The sequence below is a fragment of the Lampris incognitus genome, chromosome 16 (genome assembly GCF_029633865.1).
Source record: "Lampris incognitus isolate fLamInc1 chromosome 16, fLamInc1.hap2, whole genome shotgun sequence".
NCBI lineage: Eukaryota > Metazoa > Chordata > Actinopteri > Lampriformes > Lampridae > Lampris > Lampris incognitus.
In genome coordinates this window covers 39,354,813-39,373,403 of record NC_079226.1, presented here as the reverse complement: position 1 = coordinate 39,373,403, position 18,591 = coordinate 39,354,813, and the positions used below count along the sequence as shown (strand labels likewise).

Sequence of the window (18,591 nt, the reverse complement as noted above, 5' to 3'; positions counted from 1 at the left end):
CATATATGCCAGTTATTTTCACTATTCTGCCATGCTAGAGGTGCACCATTTATGCTGTGATAGTGATATAATAATAAAGATTTCGGAAAGTTTTGTTGTACTATCAAGATGTGAATGCTGTGATAGATAACCATTGATGATTAACAACGTACAGGAGAGAACTTCAGATTACCTTCACCCAAAGAATCAAGGAAGTGGAGGCTCGTTTCTCAGGTGACCAGGAATCTGTTGCAGAGCGCTTCCACACTGACATCTCAAACCTCGAACGACGCTACCAAAGTGAGCTAGAAGCTCTCTCTGAGAGCCACGACAAGCAGAAACATCAGTGGCAGGCTGAGATGGAAAAGGCCCTCGAAGAGGCGGAGGAACAAAAAAGAATGATGCAGGAGGCCATGAAGCAAGAGAGAGATAGCATTAATCAAGAGTGGGCAAGGGAGCAAGCAGAGTTGGAAAGCAGTCACAAAGAAGAACATGAAGCACTGGTGGCAAAGAATCATGAACTCCAAAAGGAACTTGATGACTTTGTTAGTTCAGCCCAGACAAGAGAGATTGAACTGAGTAGGCAGCTGAATGACCTCCATAACCGGCTTCGGGAGAGCCTGGAGAACAAAGATGAGCTTCTTGCCCAGTCTGAGAGGAGAGTACATGAGATCGAGCTCTTGCTTAACAAAACTGTGGAAGATTTTAAACAGGAGAGGTCAGAGCTTCAGGATAACCTGTCGGAACTTGAGGCAAAATACAAACAGGCACTTTCCATTACCGAGAAGCAAATCTGTGAGAGAATTGAACTGCTAACAGAGCACGATGACTTAAAGGTGAGAATTGAGGCGCTGGAGATGATTCTTAAACAGGCCACTATGGACTTCAGGTTGGAAAGGCAGGAGCTACAGGAAAACATATCCATCCTTGAGGAAAAATTAAAGGATAACCTCTGTTGTTGTGGGTCAAAAAAGAATGAGAAAGTAGAGATTATAGCAGAGAGAGACATCCTCAATATCAGAATTAAGGAGATTGAAAATGAACTCAATCAATTTTTAGCTTCTGTTGAGTTAACTGAGAAAAAATCGCAAGAGATATCAACTGAATTGAGTACTCCTGTGGAGGAAACGGCAAAGATCGGAGAATGTATGCACTTGTCTGACAAAGAAAAGGAAATGTGTGCAGAAGATATTAAAACTAGTGAGACTTGTAATGGCAATTTTCAGGGTACTCCAGATGGCTATGATATCCGTAATATTGAATCAGTTGCTCCTGTAGAGCAGCTACAAAAGAATGAGATGGAGATGATTCCTGAATACTCAAGTGAAGTTGAGACCTGTCCTGATTGTGACATCTCCAATTCCTCCAATAAAGAAGCTGTTAGTTCACTGTCAGACCTCAGTATTCCAGTTCAAGTATCTGCATTCCTTGCGGAGGAAAGCAAGGACAGTGAGACAGAGATGAGAGCTGAGACTCCTGATGCATTGGAAGAATGTCCTGAAAATGCTGAACAAGTTGCCAAGTGTGAAAACGAACTGCCTGCCATCAGTGATGATGACATGTCAACAATGGAGACCACTGCTGTTGAGGACCAAGAGCAAGATTGTGATGCTACCAAGGAAGAGAGGGTGACTGAGGGCGAAGAATTGCACTGTGAAATCATCAATATTTTTTGTGAGGAAAATGCTGAAGTTGGTGACATCACAGAAGATGGCCGAGTCGGAAGTTCTCCAGGCCATGATGATCAGAAAAAAATTGAAGAATTTTCCTCTCGTTCAGAAACAAACAGTCTTAATGGAAAAGACTATTGCGCTCTTGAAATGACTCTCCCTGATGACTTTGTCTCGGAATCCCCAGTTTCAAATGAAAATGTTGATGCCAAAGAGGATGTTTTTAAGAACAGAACAGAGTTTTCCCAAGTGAAACAGAGTGAAGGTATTGAGGCTGACCCATCACCCGAGGCGTTGGATCATGAGGACGCTGGTGGAGATGTAGTGGACTCTGAGAATAATGTAGCGGTTGAATCATGTGAAGATAACAAACCTCAATATTGCCTAGTTAAGAAAGACCAAACTCTTACCCTTGAGGAGGCGCAATGCCTCAGGATTGTGGTCGATCCCTCAGCCCTGGGGGAGGAAGGTGACCTTGTTGAGCAGATCCTGTGGGATACTGAGATTGATTGCTTACGAAATGAATCGCACGGTCATGGAAAAAACAAGATAACAACTGCTCCAGAGTTTGACCAGGCAACAACCACTGAAATTGGTGACGAGGAAGCTGACTGTGCCTATGGTTTTTTTGAAGCCGAGGATCAAAATGGTCACTGTGAGGACAAGGACTGCTCTCTGTTTAAACTTATGGCTCTGTACAGCAACGCTACAGAAGAGAACATTCTCTTGCAACAGAATATTGCCCTACTTCAGCAGAAGGCAGACACACTAGAGAACCTTTTGGTTCAAAATAGTGAAAAAATGGAAATTGGCCATCAAGCTTTGGAAGAAAACTATAAACTCAAAGTAAAAATGGTATTCTTAATGAAGCATGCCAAAGAGCTGGAGGTGAAGACATTGGAAATGACTCATCTTCAGGTCAAATATGAAAACTGCACATCTGAAAACGCCAAATTAAAGGAGATAAACAATGAATTTGAAAAGCGGGTTATGGGCCTTGAAAGCAGAATGGATTTTGCCAACGATTTCCAAGATCAACAAATTGTACTGGTAGATGAGATCGCCAAGATGCGTGACGAGAATGACAAGCTGTGTGAGCTGGTCAATGAATTGGAGAGGCAAGATGGGATTCTTCTGGCTCTTCATCAAGACGCTGGATTTCCTGAGATGCCCACAGAGGGCCATTTCCAGGATCTCAACAGCCAGATGGAGGCTAAGATTCAGGCGGTGACTGACTTAGAGGATTGCTGTATGGAGTTTGAGGAGCAGAATGCAAAACTTCGCAGAGCCATCACCGAGCTGCAGGACAAGTCACTGATGTTATCTGAAAGCATGCAGGCCCATAGGTAACTTGGAACAGTAGGATGCCATCCCTTCTTGCCCGCATCAGCTTCTGTAATCCTATACCTCCTTGTTGTTCTTTGCTTATTCATTCACCTTTCCCTCTCTTTCCCAGCACAGCGTAGTACCGTTGATTTCCTGCCATGTGATTTAGGCTCCTCAGACTTGTAGAGCCCACTTAAAATGCGACAGATCGTTTGCATTTTGGCAGATGAGTTGCTTCAATCCCTGAAATTCACCTGGCTAGATCAGTGTTCCATCGGATCGTGTCTGCTTGGTAGAGTAGTCGCTCCTCTTACTTACCCTTGGTTGTATTAGGGTTTATCAAACAGCTTACCAACATTTGTATGTACTTTCTTTTGTTTCAAAGTTCTTTTTTGTCATAGTAACATAAATGCCTAGTATTTTGGTTTCATAGTAGCTTGTAGGAATCCATTTAGCTGATATTGTTCTGTGTATTTCTCTTAAAAGATCTGAGGCAAGTCGACTCTCAGAAGAGAATCTAATCCTCAGGCATAAAATAGCTACATTGAAGGAAGAGGACCTAAAAGAAGCTCAGGAGGAATTGCTGTAAAAACAGACATATTTTCAGAGTAAACATTCATTTTAACACATTTAACACACAAGTCATTTAAACTGACTGTCTCTCTTCTCGATGATTGTAGACTGAAGTTGGGCCATTACAGGAAGGAGAAGATCGCAGCCCAAAAGATGGCGGAGAACTTCAAAAAACAGGTAAATGGAGTAACTTCATAAATGAACTGTCACAAAACTCCTCTGATCTGACATATTACTCTACACACCCGTCTTTCCCACCTTCATTCGGAGGGTTTTAGATATCATTGCTTCTCCTCTTGTGTAGATTTCAGAGCTGCGTCACAGGAGCCAGCAACTGGAAGAGGAGAACGTGCTGCTGACAGAGAAAAACGCCCAGAATGCTGCCGAAGTGGAGGAGCTAAGCCAGCAAGTGGTTGAACTGATAAAGGAGAATGAGAGGAGGAAGGCGGTGCCTGATGAGGATGAGACCCAGGTAGAACAACACTCTGTGTGAAGGCCTCCCCCTTTTGATGTTGGTCCTAGCACGTAGTGATTAGTGGTTGTTCTGTGTTAGATGGCAGCCTGTGTTTCTGCCCTGGAGGCAGAGTTGACCAGAGCTCTGGAGGGCAATATTCATCTTGAGGAGAGGAATGCCCAACTAACACACCAGCTCTCTGGCCTCAGAGATAAGGTGAGCATTATGGACATTTTGACGAATCTAATAAACTACTGTACAGGAGCATCTGTGCTAAATCCAGCGGAGTGCTAAATTGCTTCTACCCACAAGCAGTCAGGATCATTAACAAACTGTGTGTTGCCCATGGTCATGCCCCCACCCACCCACCCCATCTACCCTCTAACCCCCCTCCCCCCATCAGTGCTAGTCACTCGTTGACAGACACCAGCTGTCAACATTGAACTGAAATGCCATTTTAATGGACTGTTGTTAGCTGTTTCTGCTTCTTTTTTTTGTTCTCTCTGTCTTTATACATATGTTTTTAGTGGTATCGTTTTTAGGAAATTTTTAGATATAAATTTTTTCTTTTCTTTTGGATTTTTCCGACTTTTTCCTCCCAATTGTTTTTGGCCAATTACCCCACTCTAACGGTGGTGCAGTGGTTAGCGCGGTCGCCTCACAGCAAGAAAGTCCTGGGTTCAAGCCCAGGGGTAGTCCAACCTTGGGGGTCGTCCCGGGTCGTCCTCTGTATAGAGTTTACATGTTCTCCCTGTGTCTGCGTGGGTTTTCTCCAGGTGCTCCAGTTTCCTCCCACAGTCCAAAGACATGTAGGTCAGGGAAATCGGCCGTGTTAAATTGTCCCTAGGTGTAAATGTGTGTGTGTGTGTGTGTGTGTGTTGACCCTGTGATGGACTGGTGGCCTGTCCAGGGTGTCTCCCCACCTGCTGCCAAATGACTGCTGGGATAGACTCAAGCATCCCCACGACCCTGAGCAGGATGAGTGGTTTGGATAATGGATAATAAACTACTCCGCCAGTGTATGATGTAGACATAGAGTACAGAACATTAAAAGGGACTTCTTTTTCATGAGCTACATAAAAAGTGGCCTTGCAAAGCGAACTCAACCTTAAATACTTTATTGATTTCCGTTTTGAAATGTACTTCAGTTATAGAGGCACAGATGAACCTAGAGAGACTAGTTGAAGGGAAGTTTTACTTTTTTAACGTGCCGTATAGTTAACACTCACCTATAGACATTTGACAAGGACTGTATGAAAGGAATTGTGACTAGATTTTAATAATTTTGGTTCTTGGGTATATATTAGGCCTGCTGCCAGTAAACCGTTCAAGGTTTTTTTTTTGTATAGACATTTTTGCATAGAAAGTCAGTCAGGGGCATCAGGGTAGCGTAGCGGTCTATTCCATTGCCAACATGGGGATTGCCAGTTCAAATCCTCATGTTAACCTCCGGCTTGGTCGGGCGTCCCTACAGACACAATTGGCCATGTCTGCGGGTGGGAAGCCGGCTGTGGGTATGTGTCCTGGTCGCTGTGCTAGCGCCTCCTCTGGTCAGTCGGGGCACCTGTTCGAGGGGGAACTGGGGGGAATAGCATGATCCTCCCATGTGCTATGTCCCCCTGGCAAAACTCCTCACTGTCAGGTGAAAAGAAGCGGCTGGCAACTAACTCCACATGTATTGGAGGAGGCATGTGGTAGTCTGCAGCCCTCCCCGGATCAGCAGAAGGGTGGAGCAGCAACCAGGACGGCTCGGAAGAGCGGGGTAATTGGCCGTATACAATTGGGGAGCAAAAGGGGGGAACCCCCCCCCCCAAAAAAAGAAATAAAGTCAGTGTATTTTCTGTCTGTTTTGCTAGGTGGCCAAGGTGGACTCTATGGAGAGTCAGTTCAGCCACCTGTTGCAAGAGCGCAAGACTGTGGATAAAGTGATGCAGAGCCTGGGCAACCAGCTTGCCAAAGCTCAGGAGAAAGTAAGAGCTTCCTAAGACTGACTTCTAGACCTTTAATGGGGTCTTTCAAATCTATTATTTAACCTTGGCAGCTGATTTTTTTTACTTTCCATCTTTTGTTTTTAAACATTGCATATTGAGAAACAAAAGGTCTCATGAGATTCTGGAAAAGACATATTGTAGCGTTGTGGGGTAGCTAGGCAGATGGAGGAAGAACAGTAAAGAGGTGGTGTTACTGTTTGACAGCTTAACGGAGCCCAGATTTATTCCCTTGCCACAGCAACAGTTAACGCGATGTTGCGGTGTCCTCAGTAAAACAACTGAACGGGGTGGCTAACCCACTGGCTCTAAGAACTTGTGCTCCTTGTTAGCTAATTCTCCGTTAAAAATCTGCCGCACCTCTCTCCCCTCAAGTGTCAGTCATTCTGCCGCGCAATGTAGCAATTTACACACCCAACCCCTTTCCCCCGCCCCAAGCAACTTCTCAGCCAATTTACCCACTACGATGGACACCTCCCTCAATAAAACCACTGCAAAGCAACAACACATAAACAGGAAATTATACCCAGCGTTACAATACATCTTTACGAGGCAAATTATAAATTGGTGAAAATTGTCTATTGTGTCTTTAAGGTGTGAGTTGGACATCAAAATTTAGGTTGCAGCCTCTGGTTTCGCACCATAAACCTTGGGCTGGCCAACATTGGTAAAATTAAACATGATAGGGCGTCCAGGTGGCGTGGCGGTCTATTCCGTTGCCGACCAACACGGGGATCTCCGGTTCGAATCCCCGCGTTACCTCCGGCTTGGTCGGGCATCTCTACAGACACAATTGGCCGTGTCGGTGGGTGGGAAGCCGGATATGGGTATGTGTCCTGGTCGCTGCACTAGCGCCTCCTCTGGTCGGTTCAGGGCGCCTGTTCTGGGGGTAGGGGGAACTGGGGGGAATAGCGTGATCCTCCCATGCGCTATGTCCCCCTGGTGAAACTCCTCACGGTCAGGTGAAAAGAAGCGGCTGGCGACTCCACATGTATTGGAGGAGGCGTGTGGTAGTCTGCAGCCCTCCCTGGATCAGCAGAGGGGGTGGAGCAGCGACCAGGACGGCTCGGAAGAGTGAGGTAATTGGCCGGATACAACTGGGGAAGAGGGGGAAAAGGGGGAGGATGCCTCTGTCGTATGCCATTTGCAGCGCCATGTATAATACATTTTTGGCATGGGGGGTCCCACTGAGAAACCCTAATCCTGATGGGGTCAATTTTATTTGTATAACACATTATACAAATTACAAATTTGCCTCAGTGGGCTTTACAGCAACATCGGATAAGGAACAACTCCCTAAAAAAAAAATATATATATATATATATATATATATACATATATATAATATTCAATGTCATACGCCAGCCACTAAAATAGACAGAACTAAATCCTTTCATTGCGCCACCAATGCACTCCGTATTTCTTACTGTTGCCTCTGTGTACTATAGATCCAGGCGCTGGACGATTGTCTTAAGGCTGTCAACCTTCAAAGCACTCGTCTCAAGTCTGATCTGCACGTGTCTCTGGAGGAGGGGGATGCCCTCAAACATGAGGTCATGTCACTGCACAAAAAGCTGCAGAATGCAAATGATAAAGTAAGTCTTTTACTATCAGTGGCACTGAACAGACCTCAGTGAAATAATAGTCATGTATCCAAATATCCTGTAACTGATGTGTCAACACTCTAACATGTAGACAATTAAACATGTTTATTTTCCATGGAGACTTAGCTTTTCCTCCTGTGGTCTGTCAGAACCATGTCCTGGAGGTGGCCCTGCATTCAAGCGGTTTACAAAGTCAACACAAGAAGCTGTGCAGGGATGAGGTGTCCCGGGTGCTGGAACAGGAGCAGCAGCTGCTGAGGCAAGAGAACGAGAGACTCCAGGTGGAGGTCCACAACACCAAAGGGGATCTTGTGCACTCCAGGGAGAAGGTGAGCCCAAGCCTCAACAATGGTGTGTGGGGGTGGTCCTAACGGTAACATCCCTAAGTGTAACATCCTGGGTTCAATTCCAGCCCTGAACTCTTCGCATGCCTCTCTCTCTCCAACCCCTTCTTTCCTGTCTGCCCATTGCATCCCATAAGAGAAGTGAAATATTGCCAAAAGGAATCCTTAAAATGCTTCAAAATGGAGATAAAACTTAACTATGGGGTGTGTAGTCAGAAAAATATTAAGTAAGGGGGAGTTGGTTGCAAAAACAATGGTGTGGTTGTGTGGAGACGTTGACTGGTTTAGAGGAGGTGGAATCTGGTTAGTGTCATTGAGAGGACAGCACTCTTGCTGCATGCAAATACGAAGCATCATAACAGCAAATGGGGCACTGCAAGTTTGAAGAGGATGAATAGTAGTACGGGAGAATGCGCAGGAAATTGCAGACAGAAAATATCAGCTTTTACCACAGATAACCATTGCTATATTTGAACTGATAACCAGTATCATGTCAGTATTACATGGACAAAATTGCTACCAAACGTGTCTGCTTATGTATGTCATTCTATGCACTCAAATATGAACATGAAACATGAAAATGTAATGACAACTCCTAACAAATGAGCACCAGTCCTAATCTTTCCCCAATCAATAAAATTTGTACTTTGTACTCTAATTTTATTAGTGGACAAAGAAAAACCTACAAGCATGAATGATAATAGTTGAAAATGAGCCTATATTATTTTTGTGTCCGCAGGTCCGACAGCTTGAGTCTACCATTTTGTCCCTGAAGCAGCAGAAACAACAGAGTCAGTCCTACCTGGTCAAGGCCTTAGAACAGGAGAACGCCTCTCTGAAGCAAGAGCTCAAGGATAAGAATAAGCTGACCAAGGTAACGGCCAAGTCATCCATATCAGATAACCTTTTGCTGACATTGTTTTTATTATTGCCGTGTATGTGGTCTCCTTCGGTGCTCTCATTGCATTATGGGTACTGGTCTCAGGGCTGTGAGGCCGGGGAACGACATGCAGAGCTGGAGAGCCTTCAGCAAGAAAATGAAGCACTGAAGGCCCAAATGGCCCGGCTGTCGACCCAGCTACTAGAGGTAAACAACAAAATGATCGCTAACCTGTCTTCCTCATTTTCCTTCTCTTAATGTGTTGGACATAATGACTTGGCCATTCGTTTAGTTATTTCATAGAGTAACAATTAATTGACTTGATTCATTCTTGTTGTTTATATAATGTTTTATATATATATATACATGTGTGTGTGTGTGTGTGTGTGTGCAATGTTACATAATATATGATTCGAAGCTACATCCTAGGATGCACCGGGACACATCATCAGTGATGTTTCCTGAGGTCCTCGGGTGTTTCGGGTCTTTCAACATCATACGCCCTCACTCAGGTGACCCAGCCAGGGTTGATGAGTCCCTGGCTTGTGTCCCAGCAGCATTGGCCCACAGATAACTCCTTATGATCCAAAGCCATCTGGAGGCCCTCTCTGTAGCCTCCATGGAAGACTTGATGGCTTGATGGCTTACACAGTGAGCAGCCAGAAAAGCCTCTACACCCCACTTCAACAGGCTCACAACGCACCTTCCAACCTCTCCTCTGGCACTGATCCACCAGCTCCTGGTACTTAGACCGCTTCTGCTCATTTGTCTCCTCCAACCGGTCCTCCCATGGAACCGTCAGCTCTATAAGGAGCACCTGTTTTGAAGAGGCTGATGATAGCACTATGTCTGGCCTCAACGAAGTTGTCATAACATGGTCCGGCAACCTGAGCTGCCCCCCGCCCAAGTTGACTCACAGCTCCCAGTCTGATGCAGAGGTGAGGAGACCAGCTGCTGATCTGGGCTGTGACTGAGGCTGCTTACCAGCCCTGACAAAGGCAATGTTTCTCTGTCCGTGGGCTTGCTTGTTGTTGGCCACAGCTTTGGAGATGGCCTCTGCAACTATCTTCAGCACCTGACCATGTCGCCAGTGGTGACGGCCCTCCCCCAGGGCTGATGGGCAGCTGCTGAGGATGTGCTCGAGGGAACGTTTTCCAGGGTACAGAGGACAAGATGGAGAGAATCAATCTTGCCCCAAAGATGGAGATTTGCTGGGCTAGGTAAAACATCATACACAGTTTGTACCATGAACTTGATCTGCTGCGATTCTGCCTGCCAAATATCTGCCCAGGGTATCTTCTTCCCCAGCGCACCTTCCCACCTTGTCCATGCTCCCTGCTGCTGCATGCCCACTATTCTGCTGGTCCTTTTCCTCATCGACACCTGCCCACACCTCCTCCAGGACTAGATGGCGTGGGCCTTATCATAGCAAGATTGTGGGATGGCTCCCAGCCCTGCCCATCCAGTTGTTACTGTGCCCACCAAAGTCCTGTGTCTCAGCCGAGACTATGCTATCTCCAGGCCTTCCTGGGCTCTCCACTTCCTGCCTGTCCGCACCATATTGCCTGCTGATGCCACTCTAGAGTCTTCGGAGTCCTGATAGAGCAGTGCCTCTCTTGAGCGAGAAACTCTGAACTCCTCATCAAGGCTGCTGATAGAGAGCTGAAGTTTGTTGCTCCTCACATACAGTGCTGCACTGCTAAGGCTGCACGGCAGACCCAGCCGTCTCCGGAGGTAGCTACTGATCTTCCTCTCCAAGGTCTCCACTGTCGACAGGGTTACCTCGTAAACCAGCATAGGCCAGAGGACTCGGGGTAAGATGCCATGTTGGTAAATCCAAGCATTGAACCTGCCAGGTAGCCAGAGTTGTCTACTGTGGTGAGCCAGTTCTCAAGCTCCTTGATGGTTGCTTGGATTGCCGCTGTATCGCTAAGTCTACAGTCAAAGACCTTGCCTTTTTGGGGGGGATCCCCCCCTTTTCTCCCCAATTGTATCCGGCCAATTACCCTACTCTTCCGAGCTGTCCACCTACTCTGCTGATCCAGGGAGGGCTACAGACTACCACATGTCTCCTCCGATACATGTGGAATCGCCAGCCACTTATTTTCCCCTGACAATGAGGAGTTTCGCCAGGGAGATGTAGCATGTGGGAGGATCACGCTATTCCCCCCAGTTCCCCCTCCCCCCTGAACAGATGCCCTGACTGATCAGGGGAGGCGCTAGTGCAGTGACCAGGACACATACCCACATACCTCTGCACCCTGGTTCACACCTGAGCTCCGCACAATGAAACAGACTGCCCACCAACTGGAACAACTTGTGAAGAAAACATCTCTCACTGTACATCAAGAAGCCCACAAACTCCACCTCTCCGCCTACAAAGATGCCCTCACCGCCGCCAAGTCTTCCTATTTTTCCACCATCATTAATGATTCCAACCATGACCCTCGCACCCTCTTCTCCACTGTGAACAACCCCCTCAAGTCCCGTGCCGATGCCCTCTCCAACTTTACTCCTGAACAATGCAACTAATTTCTCCAATTTTTTGCAGACAAAATCACCGCTATCAACAAATCACCGTCCCCTGCATCTGACTCAGCAGCCCCTACTCTGGCCCCTCTTCTCCCCATTCCTCTCAACCTCCCTACCCCTCCCCCTGATCGCTGCCTCTCCTGGTCTGTTCCAGTTGCCCCTACCACTATCTCTGAACTCATCAGCTCATCAAAATCCACAACCTCCTCCCTTGATCCCCTCCCCACTCCCTTATTGAAGAAATGCCTCCCTGCCTATGCCCCTACCTCACCAACCTTTTCAATTCCTCACTGTTCCATGGAATTGTCCCCTCTGCCTTCAAAACTGCTGCTGTTACCCCAATTCTCAAGAAACCCAGTCTTGATCCATCTTTCCTCAACTGCTACCGGCCAATTTCCAACCTCCCCTTCCTCTCAAAAACCCTGGAACGCATTGTCGCCACACAACTCCAAACTTACCTACACTCCAACAACCTACTTGAACCCCTCCAGTCCGGTTTTCACCCACTCCACAGCACTGAAACTGCACTCCTTAAAGTACTCAATGACCTCCTCACCTCTAATGATACTGGAGCCCTTAACATCCTCTTCCTCCTCGACCTGAGTGCAGCCTTTGATACTGTGAGCCACAACATTCTGCTCACCAGATTGAAAGATGTCGGTATTGAAGGCACCGTACTCAGCTGGCTCCAGTCCTACCTCTCCCAACAGGTCACACTTCATCTCACTTCACAACCACTCCTCTGTTCCATCCACAGTCAAACAAGGTGTTCCCCAAGGTTCTGTACTCGGCCCACTCCTTTTCATAATCTACATCCTCCCTCTTGGTCAGATTCTCCGCCATTTTAACCTGGACTTCCACTGTTATGCTGATGACACCCAGATATACCTCAGCACCAAATCCCCTCACAATCCACCCCTCTGTCACATCGACTCCTGTCTGTCTGCAATTAAAGTCTGGATGCAGCAAAACCTCCTCAAACTCAACAGTGACAAAACTGAACTCTTCATTGGCTCCGAGTCCATTCTCAACCAAATCAACAACCTCGCACTCACAATCGATGGCACTACTGTCTCCCCTTCCTCCCAGGCACGCAACCTTGGTGTGATCCTTGATTCCACCCTCTCCCTTGGGCCTCATATCCACCAAATGGTCAAATCCGCCGTCTACCATCCGGAGATCCCTGTGTTGGTAGGCAACGGAATAGACTGCTATGCTACCCGGACACCTTGCCTAGACTCTTGACTTGTTTCTTGGTAATGGATGAAACTGCAGTGCCATCCAGAAAGAAGTGAAACCGGTCCATCACTTTTCCCCTCTTCAAGACCATGGCTCTGGATTTGGCTAGTTTAAAACTCATCCTTGCCCAGGAGATGACTTCTCCAGACCCTGGAGGATCCACCTACCACCAGGCACCAATGATGTGGTGACAGTGAGGTCATCCATAAAGGCTCTGATGGGGAGGCTGCCGAACACCAGACTTGGACGGAGGGCCTCTGCACTCAGTTTCAGCTGCCTTGACCACCATATTCATGGCAAGGGGGATGAGTGTAACTGAGATGGTACACCCAGTTATGATTGCCTTCTCAAGCCAATGCCAGTCAGATGTTGTGTTCCCAGAAGTGACTCTGAGCCTGAAGTTCCTGTAATAGTTCAGGATGAGGTCCTTGATCTTACTGGGTACATGATGTTGGTCCAGGGTAGTCTCGATCAATATAAATATACTATATATGAAGCCATTTGGCTTTTGCTTGTGTGCTTTTTTTTGTTCGTGCTGCACTACCTGCTTAAAGTGCTTGCTACATGGAGTTTTTCACTGATTATTCATCAGTCTCAGTTCAATTTTGATGCCGATGACTGACATGCAAATCAGACCATCAGTGAAAAGATTAGATGTTGCTATTTAGAGATTCCAAATGCTTGTCTTCGGGGTTGGAATCCTTGCAAAATCTGAAGAAACGATTTATGACACACAGACAGGCTATATGGCCACAAGAGATGTGTTACCCCACTGCTGTAAATCTTGCACACTTTTTCGAAAACGACGTCTCTCACTCTTCTCTTCAAAACAAACGTATGAGCTACCAGAGGGTGACGGTAGATGTTTGCGACAATGAATGTTATTCTGCGAAACACCACCACCACTACGGTTAAATGCAAGAAAAATCCTTAAGTTTCTCTTTCCCCCTTGTTTTCCATCTTCATCCAGGCATTTCAGGCTCAGCTGGTTGGACTGCTGCCGCCGTCACCTCACAGAATACCCAGAGGACAACGTGGTGATGATCCAGACAACATGCAGGTACTGAGCCATTGCTGATACCAGGCATAGGCAAAAAAGGGTGTTTAAGACTAACTTGAATTGCTTGACAAGTTATGTGATTTTACTTTTCACTTGAAGGGCTCTAAAATTGAAAAACGTGACTTGGAAGATAACGAAATCAGTCACTCTTGAGATTTTCAATAGTATTTCAAATGTATTGAACTACTTTTTTTTGCCCAATTCTTCTCTGTAGTTTACTCTCCCACACTTACCTGATTGTTGCAAAACACATGAGGCAAAAATGTGGGTTTTTGTGCCATTACGTCATCAATTTATCTCACACTCATTCTCTGTCACCTCATCACATGTATTCCAATCATCACTCTCATGTCAGTCTGTTTTGTCATCTTGATGGTTAAGCGTTGTCATGAAGATGGGGCGTCTGGGTGGTGTGGCGGTCTATTCTGTTGCCTACCAACACGGGAATCACCGGTTCAAATCACCATATAACTTCCAGCTTGGTCCGGCGTCTCTACAGACATAAGAAGCCGGATGTGGGTATGTGTCCTGGTCGCTGCACTAGCGCCTCCTCTGGTTGGTTGGGGCGCCTGTTCGTGGGGGGGGGGGTAGTGTGACCCTCCCACACGCTACATCCCCCTGGTGAAACTCCTCACTGTCAGGTGAAAAGAAGTGGCTGGTGACTCCACATGTATCGGAGGACTCGTGTGGTAGTCTGCAGCCCTCCCTGGACCAGCAGAGGGGTTGGAGCAGGAGCTAGGACGGCTTGGAAGAGTGGGGTAATTGGACGGGTACAATTGGGGAGAAAAAGGGGGGGGGGAATCCAAGTTGTCATGAAAAGAAGTTGTCATGAAGACAACTCGTAAAACGACTGCTAGTTAAAAGGAGGGAATACGTCACTTGACGTGTTACTGATGTGCAGCTGGGATGTAATGGGGTAAACATACACACTCGTACTCTCGTTCTGTGTTATTGTAGAGAATGTACCCCATCAAATCAAACAAATAACTCAGTTCAGGTGATGTAAGACGCATGTCATTTTTATTTTGTTGTCGAGATATTTTCAGCCATTGTCCAGCAGAAATTGATCAATGAAATGCATTGCCTATACAAATACCAGTCAAAATAATGTGTGTATTTAAAAGTGGTAAGCAACAGCAACTGATGTTAAAATGCAAATTACTGTTGCTTCAAAGGCAGTGTAAATCCTCAAACTCCTGAACTGGGTTCTGCTTCCTGTATGATAATCCACACGAGTGCCGTTTTCCATTATTCCTTCTCTTGTTTATTGCCGGCTTGGCTAGGATGCTTGTTGTTCCAGCATTTCCCTGTTACGGGTTCATCACAGCACCTGTCTTTACTCATATCCGCCCGTCCTGTGTGTGTGTGTGTGTGTGTCTGTCTGTGTGTGTATGTGCATGTGCTTGCTTGGCTATATTTGTGAGGACCGATTTGAGTTTTTAAACCATTAGTGGGGACATTTTGGCATGTCCTGACTTCCTCAAGGGTTTATTTTAGGGTTAGGACCAGTGGCGGCTGGCCAGTACAGGGCGCCGGGGTGCCACGCCGCCCCCCTTCAAATATCAACAGATGAAAATCCACTTAAACATGTTAAATATACTTTAGTTGTATAATGCAAATAATGATGAAATAAAAGTGTTGTCAGTCTGGGAGCGCCTGTCAGCAGCATTAAATATTGGTTCAGATGGTATTTGGTGATTTCTGTCTGAATATATATACTTCCTGTCTGAATACATATACTTCCTGTCTGAATACATATACTTCCTGGGTGAGGGACGCCGCCCAAACCATACCTCATGTACGCCCTCGAACTTGTGGTGAGCAGGTGACCTGAGGCTGCTGTCTGATTGGTTTCTTCTGCGCCCCAGACACGCCCACTTTTATTGGCGGTGAATCGGTATTGTTTTAATGTTTTTTGATCCAATGTGATTGGACAGTTCTCATGGCTGTCAATCATGTTCACGCCCACCCCCACGCCTCGTCTCGGCTGTCAATCAGCCACCGTCCACGAACCCTGATAAAATCTATAGGCTACATTGTCCTTCTTAATACCTCTGTGACTGTGTGGACATTAAAGCAGCTGTCGGGTGTGTTGCGCTTGTTGCACCCCCCCCCCTTCAAATTTTAGCACCAGCCACCACTGGTTAGGACTTAAGTTTAGGGTTAGGGTTAGGTGGTAGGCAATTTTTTGGAGACATTGAGGGTCCTCACAAGAATAGACAAACACATCTGTGTGTGTGTGTGTGTGTAGGATGTATTTACTTATTGGATTTGGTCTTAGTGTACGTCCAATGTCTGTCCCTCACTATCATTAAGCAACATTGCATCAGGGGGTGAAAGCAGCTGAGGTGGCGGGATCTCCGGGCCGGGGTTTGGTCTTTTGGCTTGGCCTTGGTGTTTTCCTACTTTGTGACCCTACACATAGCTGCAGGGCAGGTTGATGGCAGCATTCAGCCCCTCATTCTACCCCTCCCGCATCTCAGCAAATAGCTCCCGCCCCCGACTTCCCCCATCTCCGGCCCAAGGTCACGAATTGTCGCCGCCAGGCCGCTGAGGCGTTGTATAACTGTTTCAAAAATGGCCGCATCAGTAGGCGACTTGCCTCCAGGACAGCCTCGTGCCGGTTAATGTGTGTGTGGGGGATTAGTGGAGAGGGGTTGAGCCACGGTGAAGTGTACTTGCCTTCTCTCTCCAGGGGGCGGCGGCGGAGCAGCGGGCAGCTCACGCAGACAGCTACCGGCGGATCGGCGGACTGTGATGCCAGCCTCCCACCCTGCTGCCCTGTCAAACGTCACGCCAGGACTGACGCACAACCTTTCTTCCGTCCTTCCTCCTCCTCTTCTTCCTCTGCTGATTTTATTTTATTTTTTTCCTCCTTGGTTTAACCCTGTATGTGAAGCCCTTATCTGCAGCCTCGCTGGAGAGACAGACAGAACGGTCAGATATGACCACGGTCCTGGATCTCGCCTGCCTTCAGAGGCAGGCGTCAATGTGTAATGGTGTTTCACTGCTGCTAGGTGGCAGAAAAAGGACAGTACAGTCTCATGTTTCCCCAGAGGCATTGCTATTCTTATGCTTATTAATATTATTGTAAGTAAATCATATCTTGTCAAATGTGTCGTTTTTCAGAAAAACAACAACCAAATACATTCCCTGTAACTGTGATATCCTGACAAATCTTGACTTTTTTGGACTGGCTGGACTCTTTGGACCTCGGTCCACATGAAGGATTTAGGGGTTTGATGGATACGTATGGCTGCAGTTAATGGTTTTAGAGAAGAAGAACAAGAAAGCCACTTTATTTTGTCATTGTATGGTTACAGTGAAATGTGTCCTCTGCATTTAACCCGTCCTATTGTGTAGGAGCAGTGGGCAGCTGCAACACCTGTGGACCAACTCCAGTTCTTCTTTGCGTTGCCTTGCTCAGGGGCACAGGCAGGAGTATTAACCCTAACATGCATGTCTTTTTGATGGTGGGAGGAAACCGGAGCACCCGGAGGAAACCCACACAGACATGGCGGGGAACATGCAAACTCCGCACAGAAAGGACCTGGGACGGCCTGGGGTTCGAACCCAGGACCTTCTTGCTGTGAGGCAGCAGTGCTGACCACTGGGCCACCGTGCCGCAACCAATTAATGGTTTTATCTGAATGTGTCTTCTGGCAGTGTTTTTATACACTCGTACTGTTTAAACCATGTTTAAACCAGGGTATATCCTCAGAGGCTAGCTGGTGACACTTTGCCTTAAGACCTGAGAGGAGGCTGGGTCAGTGCCTAACAGTCTTCTGAGACTTTTTCAACAGTTTGTCAATGTACCAGTAAAATGGCTACCAAGGTACTGTTACTGCTGTCTTCTGTGTCCAGTCAAGGTCTATGGAGATCTGTTTCTAACGGCGAGAATACGCGAAGCGTGGGACATAATTGTTGGTGTTCTGTGTTCACTTTTCAGCGTAATTCAGTGCCCTTCATTTTGATTGTGACTTCTTCCTGTTAGGTCACACCTTATTAGATGTGTTCATTTTGAAGTTTCGTTAAACGTACTCAACTTGGGGCGTCCGGGTGGCGTGGCGGTCTATTCCGTTGCCTACCAACATGGAGATCGCCGGTTCGAATCCCCGTGTTGCCTCCTGCTTGGTCGGGCCTCCCTACAGACACAATTGGCCGTGTCTGCGGGTGGGAAGCCGGATGTGGGTATATGTCCTGGTCGCTGCACTAGCGCCCCCTCTGGTCGGTTGGGGCGCCTGTTCGGGGAGGGGGAACTGGGGGGAATAGCGTGATCCTCCCACGCGCTACGTCCCCCTGGCGAAACTCCTCAGTGTCAGGTGAAAAGAAGCGGCTGGTGACTCCACATGTATCGGAGGAGGTATGTGGTAGTCTACAGCCCTCCCCGGATCAGCAGAGGGGGTGGAGCAGAGACCGGGACGGCTCGGAAGAGCGGGGTAAACTCCACTATTCAAGGTTAAAATGGACCGTGTCCTGACAGTCTGTGTGTCTCATGAAGATGCGTTGCTGCTGCACTACACTAGACTCACATTTTGTTCAATGTGGTTTGAATGTTTCTTTCTCACGAAGAAGGTTCCAGCAAGATTTAATTTATTAGCATTTTCCATTATGTACCTACGTACATAAACGAAATGCCGAAAGCTCACCCGTGTGCTACCTTTTCCTTTTCAGTGTTCAGTCTGTACCTAGTAAATTACCATGTGACCTGTCATAAATTAGTGTTCGTTTTTGGCGATATGTCTTCAGCGTGTTTATCTTTCATCTGTGTTGTAGTCTTCAAGTCACCGAGGTTTATTTATTTCCTTTTTGCACTACGTGTACAACCTAGTGTTGTTTGGTCAAGATTTTTATTTATTTATTTTACTAGTCATGTCTTGGTTCGGTATTTATTTATGCGTTAAATTATTTTCTTTGCAGGAGTAGCTCAAATTTTATACCC

At 46.8% G+C, this 18,591-nt stretch overlaps 1 protein-coding gene across 5 annotated transcripts in view; it reads left to right on the top strand.

Annotated features, from left to right (window-relative positions):
- The window catches only part of nin (ninein (GSK3B interacting protein)), a 52,641-nt gene that overhangs the window by 29,690 nt on the left and 4,360 nt on the right, over positions 1-18,591 (top strand). For 2 of the 5 annotated variants that reach the window (XM_056295953.1, XM_056295950.1), the window contains exons 17-26: positions 3,462-3,560; positions 3,656-3,725; positions 3,853-4,020; positions 4,102-4,218; positions 5,859-5,972; positions 7,439-7,585; positions 7,744-7,923; positions 8,678-8,812; positions 8,924-9,025; positions 13,560-13,649. In XM_056295953.1, coding sequence (XP_056151928.1) covers positions 3,462-3,560; positions 3,656-3,725; positions 3,853-4,020; positions 4,102-4,218; positions 5,859-5,972; positions 7,439-7,585; positions 7,744-7,923; positions 8,678-8,812; positions 8,924-9,025; positions 13,560-13,649 — 1,222 coding nt within the window. Of the gene's footprint in view, positions 1-3,461; positions 3,561-3,655; positions 3,726-3,852; positions 4,021-4,101; positions 4,219-5,858; positions 5,973-7,438; positions 7,586-7,714; positions 7,924-8,677; positions 8,813-8,923; positions 9,026-13,559; positions 13,650-16,344; positions 18,361-18,591 lie in introns of those variants that run through there. The other 3 variants (XM_056295952.1, XM_056295951.1, XM_056295954.1) reach the window with 3 other exon arrangements.